The sequence below is a fragment of the Ahaetulla prasina genome, chromosome 3, assembly GCF_028640845.1.
Source record: "Ahaetulla prasina isolate Xishuangbanna chromosome 3, ASM2864084v1, whole genome shotgun sequence".
Lineage (NCBI taxonomy): Eukaryota > Metazoa > Chordata > Lepidosauria > Squamata > Colubridae > Ahaetulla > Ahaetulla prasina.
Window position 1 is genome coordinate 85,011,784 of NC_080541.1, and position 12,712 is coordinate 85,024,495.

Sequence of the window (12,712 nt, forward strand, 5' to 3'; positions counted from 1 at the left end):
TTAGAATATAGTATTTGACAGTAATTCCAAAACAAAGTGTCAACAGCCTTATGGTTTTTTTTGAAGGTGAAGAACATCAAGAGGTGAATGTCAAGAGATTTGTCATAGATATATATACGGTTTTCAGCGAGTAAACAATTACTGTAAACCATGGATTTACAGAAATCTAAGTATGGCATTTATTCTCCAAATAATGCGGTTTACCTTAGTATTCTCCAAGCAGAGATGGAGAGGAGGAGAGATGACTGCTTTAAGAATATGACCCTCTAATACAATGGTAGGTTTCAAAAATTTTTACTACTGGTTCTTTGGGTGTGACTTGGTGGACGTGGCATGGCTTGGTGGATGTGGCTTGTTGGGCGTGGCAGGGGAAGAATACTGTAAAATCGCCATTCCCACCCCAATCCAGGGGAAGGTTACTGTAAAATCCCCATTTCCTCCCGATCAGCTGGGACTTGGAAGGCAGAGAATAGATGGGGGCGGGGCCAGTCAGAATTTTTATTACCGGTTCTCCGAACTACTCAAAATTTCCGCTACCGGTTCTCCAGAACTGGTCAAAACCTGCTGAAACTCATCTCTGCTTTAATGCATTAATGATATACTGCAGTAGTAATGCACATGCTTTATATGCAAAATTAAATCCCTGATATCTCTAAGCACATTTTACTGAAAATTTTGCCAATCTAGTTCATACTTCCAACTTTCCCTCCCCCTTTTCAGGATAGCCTCTCCTTGTAAAGTTGCATATAAAAATTCAAATAACCCAATCAAATTGTATGTTTCAATACATCTATATGCAAACAGAAGTTGATTCAACCTCTGTATGGTTTCAAATTTTGAATAGGTAAATATCTGCAAAGCGTGGATATTGATTCCAATAAAGAAATTTCCTAAATGTGAATTTAGAAGATTTTTTTCTCTCCCCAGAACTTACTTCTGTTCTGCACTATATATTCTTTATAAACCTGCTCCAAGTTAAGTACGTCAAAGGAAAATGGAGGATGTAGGTTGGAATTGACCAGCTGTGTAAACTATAGAGGATGGCTATATCCTCTACACTCCCATAAAGATAATTACAATTGCATACTGTTGACTGAGTAGGGAATGAGGAGAATCACATTAAAGGCTTTGGTTCCAGACACAGCTAAGAAAGATAAATAGAGCAAGCATCTGATTAATACATACTATTCCATAACAAGGATAACATCATTTTTTGATTCAAAAGCATCATATAGCTGAATGATGTTCATGTGGGTCAATTGATTCATGATATTAATCTCATTCTTCACTTCATCCTGCGAAGAAAAAAAGAACGTTGTTACATTTGAGGAAAATGTAGCAAAAATCTTGATGCCATCTTTAGTATTGTTGAATTTCCCGCTTCCGTATATTTATTAAACCCTTAAAGCACCCTTTTCCAAAGCAATGCGATCCCAAAATTGGTGAAATATCCACCACCAGCATACATAATAGACAGATTGGGTTTTATCTACATTTCTTTGGTGGCTACAGTGCTCCAAATTATGCATGGCAACAAAATGAATGCTTTGCCCAAGTCTTCAGTGCTAACTCTGACATTGTGAGGTTCCAGATCAGTGAGCAGAAGTCGTAGCAAATATTTCTCCCTAAGGTAGACACTATTTCTGCTTCATCTGCTGAGCTAGAAGTACTTTGAAGTACTCAGGCAGTTTTCTAGAAAAACTCTGAAAGAAACCTACTTTATATTGTTGGTCAGGTGAACTCTATAACAGTTAAACTGGCAAGCTGAATGCTGTTCAAGAAAAGACTGGAGAAAGCAGTTGAGGTGTGTCCAAGGATGGGAAAAATATCTTAAGGTCTTTAAAGGAAAGAGCAGGAGAGAAAGGTATAAATTAAATCCCTGATATCTCTAAGCACATTTTACTGAAAATTTTGCCAATCTAGTTCATACTTCCAACTTTCCCTCCCACTTTTCAGGATAGCCTCTCCTTGTAAAGTTGCATATAAAAATTCAAATAACCCAATCAAATTGTATGTTTCAATACATCTATATGCAAACAGAAGTTGATTCAACCTCTGTATGGTTTCAAATTTTGAATAGGTAAATATCTGCAAAGCGTGGATATTGATTCCAATAAAGAAATTTCCTAAATGTGAATTTAGAAGATTTTTTTCTCTCCCCAGAACTTACTTCTGTTCTGCACTATATATTCTTTATAAACCTGTTCCAAGTTAAGTACGTCAAAGGAAAATGGAGGATGTAGGTTGGAACTGACCAGCTGTGTAAACTATAGAGGATGGCTATATCCTCTACACTCCCATAAAGATAATTACAATTGCATACTGTTGACTGAGTAGGGAATGAGGAGAATCACATTAAAGGCTTTGGTTCCAGACACAGCTAAGAAAGATAAATAGAGCAAGCATCTGATTAATACATACTATTCCATAACAAGGATAACATCATTTTTTGATTCAAAAGCATCATATAGCTGAATGATGTTCATGTGGGTCAATTGATTCATGATATTAATCTCATTCTTCACTTCATCCTGCGAAGAAAAAAAGAACGTTGTTACATTTGAGGAAAATGTAGCAAAAATCTTGATGCCATCTTTAGTATTGTTGAATTTCCCGCTTCCGTATATTTATTAAACCCTTAAAGCACCCTTTTCCAAAGCAATGCGATCCCAAAATTGGTGAAATATCCACCACCAGCATACATAATAGACAGATTGGGTTTTATCTAAATTTCTTTGGTGGCTACAGTGCTCCAAATTATGCATGGCAACAAAATGAATGCTTTGCCCAAGTCTTCAGTGCTAACTCTGACATTGTGAGGTTCCAGATCAGTGAGCAGAAGTCGTAGCAAATATTTCTCCCTAAGGTAGACACTATTTCTGCTTCATCTGCTGAGCTAGAAGTACTTTGAAGTACTCAGGCAGTTTTCTAGAAAAACTCTGAAAGAAACCTACTTTATATTGTTGGTCAGGTGAACTCTCTATAACAGTTAAACTGGCAAGCTGAATGCTGTTCAAGAAAAAGACTGGAGAAAGCAGTTGAGGTGTGTCCAAGGATGGGAAAAAATATCTTAAGGTCTTTAAAGGAAAGAGCAGGAGAGAAAGGTATAAATTAAATCCTGGGCTTGCTTGCTTAGAGAGATAATGAGAGAGTGAGATGGAGGGAGGGAGGGGGAGGGGAGGAGGGAGGGAGAGGAGAGGGGAAGGAGAGGAGAGAGGAGAGAGAGAGAGAGGGAGGAGAGAGAGGAGAGGAGAGAGGGAGAGAGGGAGAGAGAGAAAGAGGGAGCAGAGGGAGAGGGAGAAGGAGAGAGAGGGAGGGAGAGGGAGCGGGAGAAGGAGATAGAGGGAGGGAGAGAGGGGGAGAGGGAGGGGGGAGAAAGAGAGAGGGAGGGAGGGAGAGGGAGAGGGAGGGAGAGAGAGAGATTCTCTGTGTTCAGAATTCTGTGCGGGCTGATCTGAGCATATGCAGTTTCTTTCTAATCTAAAATGCAATAACGTATCTAGAATAGAATAGAATAGAATTTTATTGGCCAAGTGTGATTGGACACACAAGGAATTTGTCTTGTGTGCTTGCATATGCTCTTGCATATGCTCTCAGTGTACATAAAAGAAAAGATACGTTCATCAAGGTACAACATTTACAACACAATTGATGGTCAATATATCAATATAAATCATAAGGATTGCCAGCAACAAGTTATAGTCATACAGTCATAAGTGGAAAGAGATTGGTGATGGGAACTATGAAACAATTAATAGTAGTGCAGATTCAGTAAATAGTCTGACAGTGTTGAGGGAATTATTTGTTTAGCAGAGTGATGGTCTTCAGGAAAAAACTGTTCTTGTGTCTAGTTGTTCTGGTGTGCAGTGCTCTATAGCGTCGTTTTGAGGGTAGGAGTTGAAACAGTTTATGTCCAGGATGCGAGGGATCTGCAAATATTTTCACGGCCCTCTTCTTGATTCATGCAGTATACAGGTCCTCAATGGAAGGCAGGTTGGTAGCAATTATTTTTTCTGCAGTTCTAATTATCCTCTGAAGTCTGTGTTTTTGTGTCTGTGTCTGTGTTTAGGAGAAGAATCAATGTTTTGGCCTTCTGTTATTCCCTAGTTCCTAAGAATAGGATTAAGTTTCCAGAATAATGGAGAATTACAATTGTGGCTCACCAAGGATCTGATAGTCTCCTAGATTTTTAACACCTAAAAATATCATGGGGACATTTGGGGTTTTTTCTTTCTTGACAACAATGTAGATCTGACTTGCCATTTTTATTTTTTTACTACTTAAATCTACTTTATAGCATGATATTCCTACATGGCTTCTCACCCAAGTATAGGGTATACCTAACCTTCAATTCCAAAGCAGAGTGTTGAGGCACTCTGCAATGAACCTTTGCTAAATTGTTGTTGGAGAAATGAGCAAAAGCTGAGAAAAGAGAGTAAGATTTTCTTCCTAAAATAATAATGTGAAAGAAATTACAATAAACCACCTTGATTTGTGACCTCTGCTTTATAGATTACCTAATTTGATAAGGGGAGGGGTGGAGAGATTAAAGTGGAGATTTCAAAGGGTGCTCTTTGTACAAATAGCTAAGATCTTTATATCACACAAAAAGCCAAGAGTTCATCAGGAAAAGTTTGTCCAGGTGAAACCAAGCCAGTAGATAACAAAACCCACCACACTGTTCTAAGGCAGGGCTGTCAAACTTTTTTTTTTATTTATTTACATTTATATCCCGCCCTTCTCCGAAGACTCAGGGCGGCTTACAGTGTATAAGGCAATAGTCTCATTCTATTTGTATATTTACAAAGTCAACTTATTGCACCCCCAACAATCTGGGTCCTCATTTTACCTACCTTATAAAGGATGGAAGGCTGAGTCAACCTTGGGCCGGGCTTGAACCTGCAGTAATTGCAGGCTGCTGTGTTCTAATAACAGGCTTCTAACAGCCTGAGCTATTACAGCCCAAACTTGCAGCCCACAGGCCAGATGCATCATGCACTAGCCATGCCCACACCTGGCTTAATGAAGGGGACATTAAAGTCCCAATATGTCACGTGACGCTGCCGTAATGATGTGAGTTTGACATCCCTGTTCTAAGGTATTATTCAAACCCCACTTACTTTTTCCTTTATGCTTCTGGCTTTTATAATTTTGGCTGCTAATTTGAGGCCTGTCTCCTTTTCTTCACATTTATGCACCTGGCCAAATCGTCCTCTAGAGAAAGAGGAAAAAAAGCATAATTGAATTCAGGCCTCAGGTGACTTTTCATTTCATTTATTTTGAAGTTACGACAGTCCTAGGATTAGGAGAACCAGTTGCCCTGACCCTGAAGGCCTGATCTTATACACTTGTTAAAACATTATCATAAAAGATTTAGGAGGTCAACATGATTGCTCCTATTTCCAGAAGACAAGCAAGAAAAATGACAATGCCCATGGCCTTGCCCAGTGATGTCTCACTGGTTGCTTCAGTAAATGGGGTGCTGGACAAAATAGAGATTTAAAACCAGGAGACTTTCTGACATTCCCAGCATTCCTTCTTGTGAAAGTGTCATACTCTGAGGTAGAATTTAGAACACTCGTTCATTTTTAGGATAGGATACGATAAGACCACTTATTTGAATTGTGAATTGATTGGTAATAGGAAGGGATTTCTTGAATTGGAAGACCACCAGAATAATCCAGGTCCAGAAACCATCAACTTTCTGTTCAGTCATCCATTTAAAATAGGTAAGCCATTGTTATTCTGGATTAGGATGGCTAGTTTGTTGCTTCATCCAAATTACACTACTACAAAATTTTACACTACCAAATTTTGGGCTTAGACAACTTAGAACTACGCAGACTTCCATCTGACCTAAGCATAGTACATAAAATTATCCACCACAATGTCCTACCTGTCAATGACTACTTCAGCTTCAACCACAACAATACACGAGCAACTAATGGATACAAACTCAAGGTAAACTGCTCCAAACTTGATTGCAGAAAATATGACTTCAGCAACAGAGTGATCAGTGCCTGGAATGCACTACCTGATTCTGTGGTTTCTTCCCCAAACCCCCAAACTTTAAGCTTAAACTGTCCACTGTTGACCTCACCCCATTCCTAAGAGGTCTGTAAGGGGTGTGCATAAGTGCACCCGCAAGCCTACCGTCCCTGTCCTAATATTTCTTTACTTACTCTTTTCATGTATCCAAATTATGTTTATACCTTTACCTATTGTCTTATATATGATTGACAAATAAATAAGTAAAAAAAATAAATACACTACTATACTACTGTACTATAGTACTACTGCACTATAGTAATCTAGGGCAGTATCCAGGGATTGGTCTGATTATTTTAAGATATTCTGCATGGAATGAACTATAATTTTGGTTCAACTTACCCTCCCAAAACTTCATTCTTGAAGATTTGATAGAAGCTTCCGATCCCAGTTCCTTTTGCTTTGATCATCCTGTGATCAAAAGGAGCAGGAATTGACGGCATGTTATCTGTAAATGATAAACACAAAATGCCACATCCAATAAGAACTAATAATTGAGAGACACTCATGTTTATATGGGTATGCATCCCTTTGAGGCATGTTTTGACTGCTGGCAACTGCCTGGACAAGATTTCAGAAGTAGTTGGCTATTGCCTGCTTCCTAGAGCTGAGAGAGAGTGACTGCCCAAGGCCATCCAGTTGGGTTTTTGCCTAAAGCAGGATTAGAACTCACCATCTCTCAGATCCTATCCTGCTATCTCAAAATTATTTTGTGTGCCTTTTCAGTTTTTGTTCAGGTATTAAATGTAATGAACAATTTCAAATCTCTTGTTTTCCCTTCTTTGGGATCTTACTCCTGTGCATCCTGGACATAGACTGTTTCAATTCCTATCCTCAAAAACTGAATTTGTATATTAAATTTTTCAGGTCATGGTTGGGCTAAATTTTTTATACAAACTAAGGAATAGGGTTTTTTTAACTTTATTTAAAAAACAACCACCATGCATGACGATTGCAACCAGTACTGATTCAGTAAGTCCACACTTGGAATACTGCATTCAGTTTTGGTCGCCATGATGTAAAAAAGATGCTGAGACTCTAGAAAGAGTGCAGAGAAGAGCAACAAAGATGATTAGGGGACTGGAGGCTAAAACATATGAAGAACGATTGCAGGAACTGGGTATGTCTAGTTTAATAAAAAGAAGGACTAGGGGAGACATGATAGCTGTGTTCCAATATCTCAGGGGCTGCCACAAAGAAGAGGGAGTCAAACTATTCTCCAAAGCACCTGAGGGTAGAACAAGAAGCAATGGGTGGAAACTGATCAAGGAAAGAAGCAACTTAGAACTAAGGAGAAATTTCCTGACAGTTAGAACAATTAATAAATGGAACGATTTGCCTGTAGAAGTTGTGAATGCTCCAACACTGGAAATTTTTAAGAAAATGTTGGATAACCATCTGTCTGAGATGATGTAGGGTTTCCTGCCTGGGCAAGGGGTTGGACTAGAAGGCCTCCAAGGTCCCTTCCAACTCTGTTGTTGTTATTATTAGTAGTAAATTGTCAGTCTTGTAAATGCAGTGTAGTTATAACATAGAGCTTGAGAGCTCCTGTTTCCTATTGCTACTAAATGGGAAAAAAAATTGAAAGATCAGACTGCTGTTGTAAGAAATGCTTGATAATCTGTCATCTGCACCTCTATAACTGTCTGGTTTGGCTCTGCAACCCAACAAGACAGACACAGACTTCAGAAGATAATTAAAACTGCAGAAAAAACAATTGCTACCAACCTGCCTTCCATTGAGGACCTGTATACTGCATGAGTTAAAAAGAGGGCTGTGAAAATATTTACAGACCCCTTGCATCCTGGACATAAACTGTTTCAACTCCTACCCTCAAAACAATGCTATAGAGCACTGCACACCAGAACAACTAGACACAAGAACAGTTTTTTTCCCGAACGCCATCACTCTGCTAAACATTAATTCCCTCAACACTGTCAAACTATTTACTAAGTCTGCACTACTATTAATCTTCTCATCATTCCCATCACCCATCTCCTTCCATTTATGACTGTATGACTGTAACTTTGTTGCTTTTATCCTTACGATATATTGTTTCTTGATTGCTTATTTGTACCCTATGACTATCATTAAGTGTTTTAAGTGTTGTACCTTGATGAAGGTATCTTTTCTTTTATGTACGCAGAGACCATACGCACCAAGACAAATTCCTTGTGTGTCCAATCACACTTGGCCAATAAAAAATTGTATTATATTGTATTGTATTGTATTGTATTGTATTCTGTTCATTGTTGTTGCATGGCAGCTTTCATTTTGACCGTGCAAAAAATACACTGTTTTCTGGAAATCTCAAGATCTGGCTTGGAACAGGATCCCACAAATTCTGTCGTGGTTGATTCTGACTTGGTGGGTCCTAAAAGAACTTGTAACTGTTTGAAAATTTGAAAAACATAATGTTGATGACATTATGATGACATTATGATGATATACAGGCTTGTAATGCGATCGCAGGCTACCAAGAGCTACCTATTCGTCATAATAAAGTCAACCTTCATTGTATCCAAGAAGTATGAATATGGGAAAGATGAAATGAAACAACTATAAATTGACACCTTAGGCATCAGGAAGTCAAAATGGATTGGATACTTTCAGTCAGAAAACCGTACTTTTTATTCTTAAGGACATGAAAAACAAGAAGAAACATTTTATAATTAGGAAGAGCATACTAAGAATTGTACTTCGTTCCAATGTAATCAATGATAGTATCAATTAGACTTCGTGGACAATCCCTTAATATGACAATCTTTTAAGTTTATGCTCCAATCTCCAAGATTCCAATGAAATCTTCATAGCTAACACTGTGTTGAAACAATCAAAATCATGCCTCTATAAATGGATATTTATGATGAAGTATATAGAAATCAAGTCGATAATATTATTGCTAAAAGGAAGCAGAGGAGCTAAGGTACTGACTGTGGAAAAAAAGTATGAACGGGTCATCTGCTACTTTATTTTTTTTTTTATCTCTACCTTGCCTTTATTACTTTATAAGTAAGGCAGTAAACATACCTAATTACTGCTCTTCTCTATATTCCCCAAAACAATAATCTTCTGGGGTGATTCGGGCTGAGAGAAAGTGACAGGCCCAAAGTCACACAGTTCCAAGTTAAGCTAAAACAGACAAAGAAAACCGATAAATTTCCAGTATGATGTTAAACATATACCCACCATCTTCAAGGAGAATATCAGAAATCACACTGAAGTACTGAGCCTTAATGATTTAAAAATCCAGAGGAATTACAAATGAACTTAAAGAAATAGTTGAAGATGAATGTGAAAAGAAACTGCCAAAAAATGAAGAGAAGAAAGCAAACTGTGGAAATTACCAAGAAAAGAGAAGCCAAAGCCAATGAAGACAAAAATATCAGGAAGAAACTTCAAGAGTTTCAGAGAGCACTTGAAAACATATTCAAATGCCATGAGGTGCCTATACCTACAACAATGACAACTGTGTGAGCCATATTATTCCTGAGACACTGCATGGAAGTGAAAGTTGGACTTTAAAGAAGCAGGATTGGAAAAGTATTGACATTTTTGAACTTTTGATGTTGGAGAAGACTCCTGAGAATATTGTGGACAGCCAAGAGAAGAAATCAATGGATCATCAAATAAATCAATCCAGAGCTCTCACTCGAGGCACAAATGACCAACTTCAAATTATCCTACTTCAGACTCATTATGTGAAACCCAGCTCTCTGGAAAAGGCTGTAATGCTGGAAAACATGGAAGGAACGAGAAGAGGACAAACAATAAGGTGGATAGATTCAGTTTCGATAGATTCAGTGCATCTTTGGGAGACATGTAAGAATAGGTTAGGAATAAATCGTCATGGAGAAAATCTATCTGTGTTGTCAATAGGAGCTGAAACAACTTGGTGGCACATTTAAGTAAAATTTAATTTAATATTAAAACAACTTGCTTCTATTTCTGTGCGTCTAGCAAAGCCCAAACCTTATAATCTGGCAATCAAATAAATCAATAAAAAAGTTAATGACAAGAATAGACAAAAGAACAGTTTTGCACTAAAAACGTATTTGTTTTCTCATTCTCAGATGGGATTTTCAGCTGGTATAGCTAACAATCCAAATGTTAATTCTTCTGTTAACAGAAGAATGTAGAAAATGAAATACAAATGCGTTGGTTTTGCTTGCAATTAGTATATTACTTTATATGTACCAATTATAAAATTATCCCCCTTTGAAGTTTCTTGCTTCACTTTGTTCTTGTTGGCAGCTGTTGATTTAGACGCAACTGTTTTTCCAGGTAAGGCAAGTTCTGTTGTTTTTGGCTTCGCTGCTTCTTTTGGTTTAAGTCCACTGCTGGCCTTCACTACATACACTCTGCTGTTTTTGTTGACATCTTTGAGAAAACTTCCCTCATTCACACGACGCTTGCTGCTGCTGGTTTGCTCATCTTTCAGAAGGAATGAAGCTTTTTCATTTCCTTTATGCCTAGATGAGAAGATGTAGATTATTTTAGTGTCAAGGTCTGGAAGAGTTATGGAGAAATATAAAACCCAAATGATCAGAAGCATTTTTTTTAGAGTTCATGGTTTATAAATGAATACATATTTTGTTATTTTATTATTCATTCATTCATTCATTCATTCAATTTATTGAGCTGCCCATCTCACATACTTGATTCTGGGCGGCTTACAAGATTAAAACACAAGCAGTGCCAGAGAACTAAAAAAAATAATCCTGCAAATATTTAAAGAATTAAACTATACAATACAATCAAGAAGAGAAAAAAATAGTCAATTTAGGTTAACAATAACAGTTTTATAAGCTTTGCACCACCATTACAATATCTGATTCCTCAGGTCTGATGTTAAAGCAATGTCTTCAGGCCGTTTTGGAAGGCCAGCAAGGGTCAGCCAGTCTGACCTCTGAGGGAATGATGTTCCATAGGGTGCAATGAAAGAAAAGGGTCTCCTCCTGGCCCACATCAGATGACATTCCTTAGTAGGTGGACCCCATGTCATGCCTCTTGTGTTGGTCTTGAAGGGACAAGTAAACGTAATTGGGGAGAATGAGTCCCTCAAATAGCCTGGGTACATGTCATGTGGGACTTTATAGGTTATCCAGCACCTTGAATTGAACCTGGAAGTAACGTGGTAGCTGAGGCAGTATGCAGAGCAGAGTTATAACATATGCAGCCCTATCTGTCAACATAATTACCCTTGCTACTGCATTTGCACTACTGAAGCTTTCAAATGTTCTTCAAGGGCAGCTCCATTGAGAGCACATTATAGTAATCTATACAGAACCAGGACATGAACGACTGAAGCATAAAGCCTCATTTAGGTGGGGAATTGGTACAGTTGGTTTTCAGTTAACAACCACTTGTTCAGCGACGGTTTGAAATTATGACAGCACTAAAAAAGTGGTACTTATCACCAGCCCTGGCAAGCTTGGCAACTGGCTTGCACTTACAACAGGTGCAGTGTCTCACATCACGTGATTAACCATCTGGGATGGTTTCCCACAAGGAAATGGGAAATCCAGCAGGGAAGGTCACAAATGACTCTGGTAACACTGCACTGCCCATCGCCTGCCTTCTTGCATTTATTTCTTTTATTTATATATTAAATGTATATGCTGCCCATGTCACTATTGAAGCAAATCTGGATGGCATATAAATGTATATCCCCATTCCCCAGATTTTGTGTGTTCTTGTGTGACCTGTGTTGGGCCTCCCAAGACATCCCCTGGCCTCCCCAACTCCTCTGTGGCACGTCTGAGCTTCTTATCTGAAGATCTCTGTTTCCTGGCAATGCCAACTGGGACTGCCAGGATTGCTAAGGGATGTGATCATATGTCATCACATTGCCCATCGTTTAGTGATGGCAATCCCAGTCCCAATTGCTGTCATAACCTGAGGACCACCTTTTCACTGCCAACAAAATGGCAGAATATTAGAACAGGAATAAGTCTTGTGGAAATATGAGACAAATCCCCTTCCAGCTAAATTAGAAACTTAGGCAGCAGACCATTATCATTACCTCATAAGCTTCTACAATATGTTAGATTCTTCATTATATATGTGCAACAACATATTATGGATTCCATCAAACTTATAGAATATTTTTGAGGGAGATGGTTTTGCTTGAATAGAACCATTCCATTTCCCCCCAAAACTTTAGAGTATGATATATAGTTCTTCCCTTCTCTAGAATTCAACACATATCAAATTATTGTTATTACTAGATTTCATTATGGACAGAACATTAAGTCTTTCTATCAATTTCATTAGTTTCTGTCAAAATTGTGTCAACATTTCTATGTTTTCTTTGTTGTCAAAAAGTTCTAAACCAACCTAATCCAACAGGTAGGTTTCTTATGCATGTTTTTGTCTTTCTGATTCCAGGTTATGTCAATGAGATTGCAAAAAAAATATTTCCTTGTACAATAAAAGCCAAGACTTGAGAGGATTATAAGTAATGCAAGACCAACATTTGGACCAAGTATCCTACAACATGTTGAACAAGTTTTGTACTCTTGTCAACAATTGTTAGGCTAACAATTATTTCAACATCTGCTGAAGCCAATTAGAAAAAAGTGTAAATTGGAGATTGCATTCTTTTTAACACAGAATGCCAAGACTGGAAGGCCAACATTACAAAAAAAAAGTGTTTGTAGAG

The 12,712-nt window shown here is 38.0% G+C and overlaps 1 protein-coding gene across 1 annotated transcript in view; it reads right to left on the reverse strand.

Moving 5' to 3' along the window:
* MYLK4 (myosin light chain kinase family member 4) overlaps window positions 1-12,712 on the reverse strand; it is a 55,075-nt gene that overhangs the window by 24,119 nt on the left and 18,244 nt on the right. The window contains 4 exon segments of the mRNA XM_058175223.1: window positions 2,422-2,531; window positions 5,121-5,214; window positions 6,391-6,496; window positions 10,246-10,520. Of these exon segments, the coding sequence (XP_058031206.1) occupies window positions 2,422-2,531; window positions 5,121-5,214; window positions 6,391-6,496; window positions 10,246-10,520 (585 nt within the window).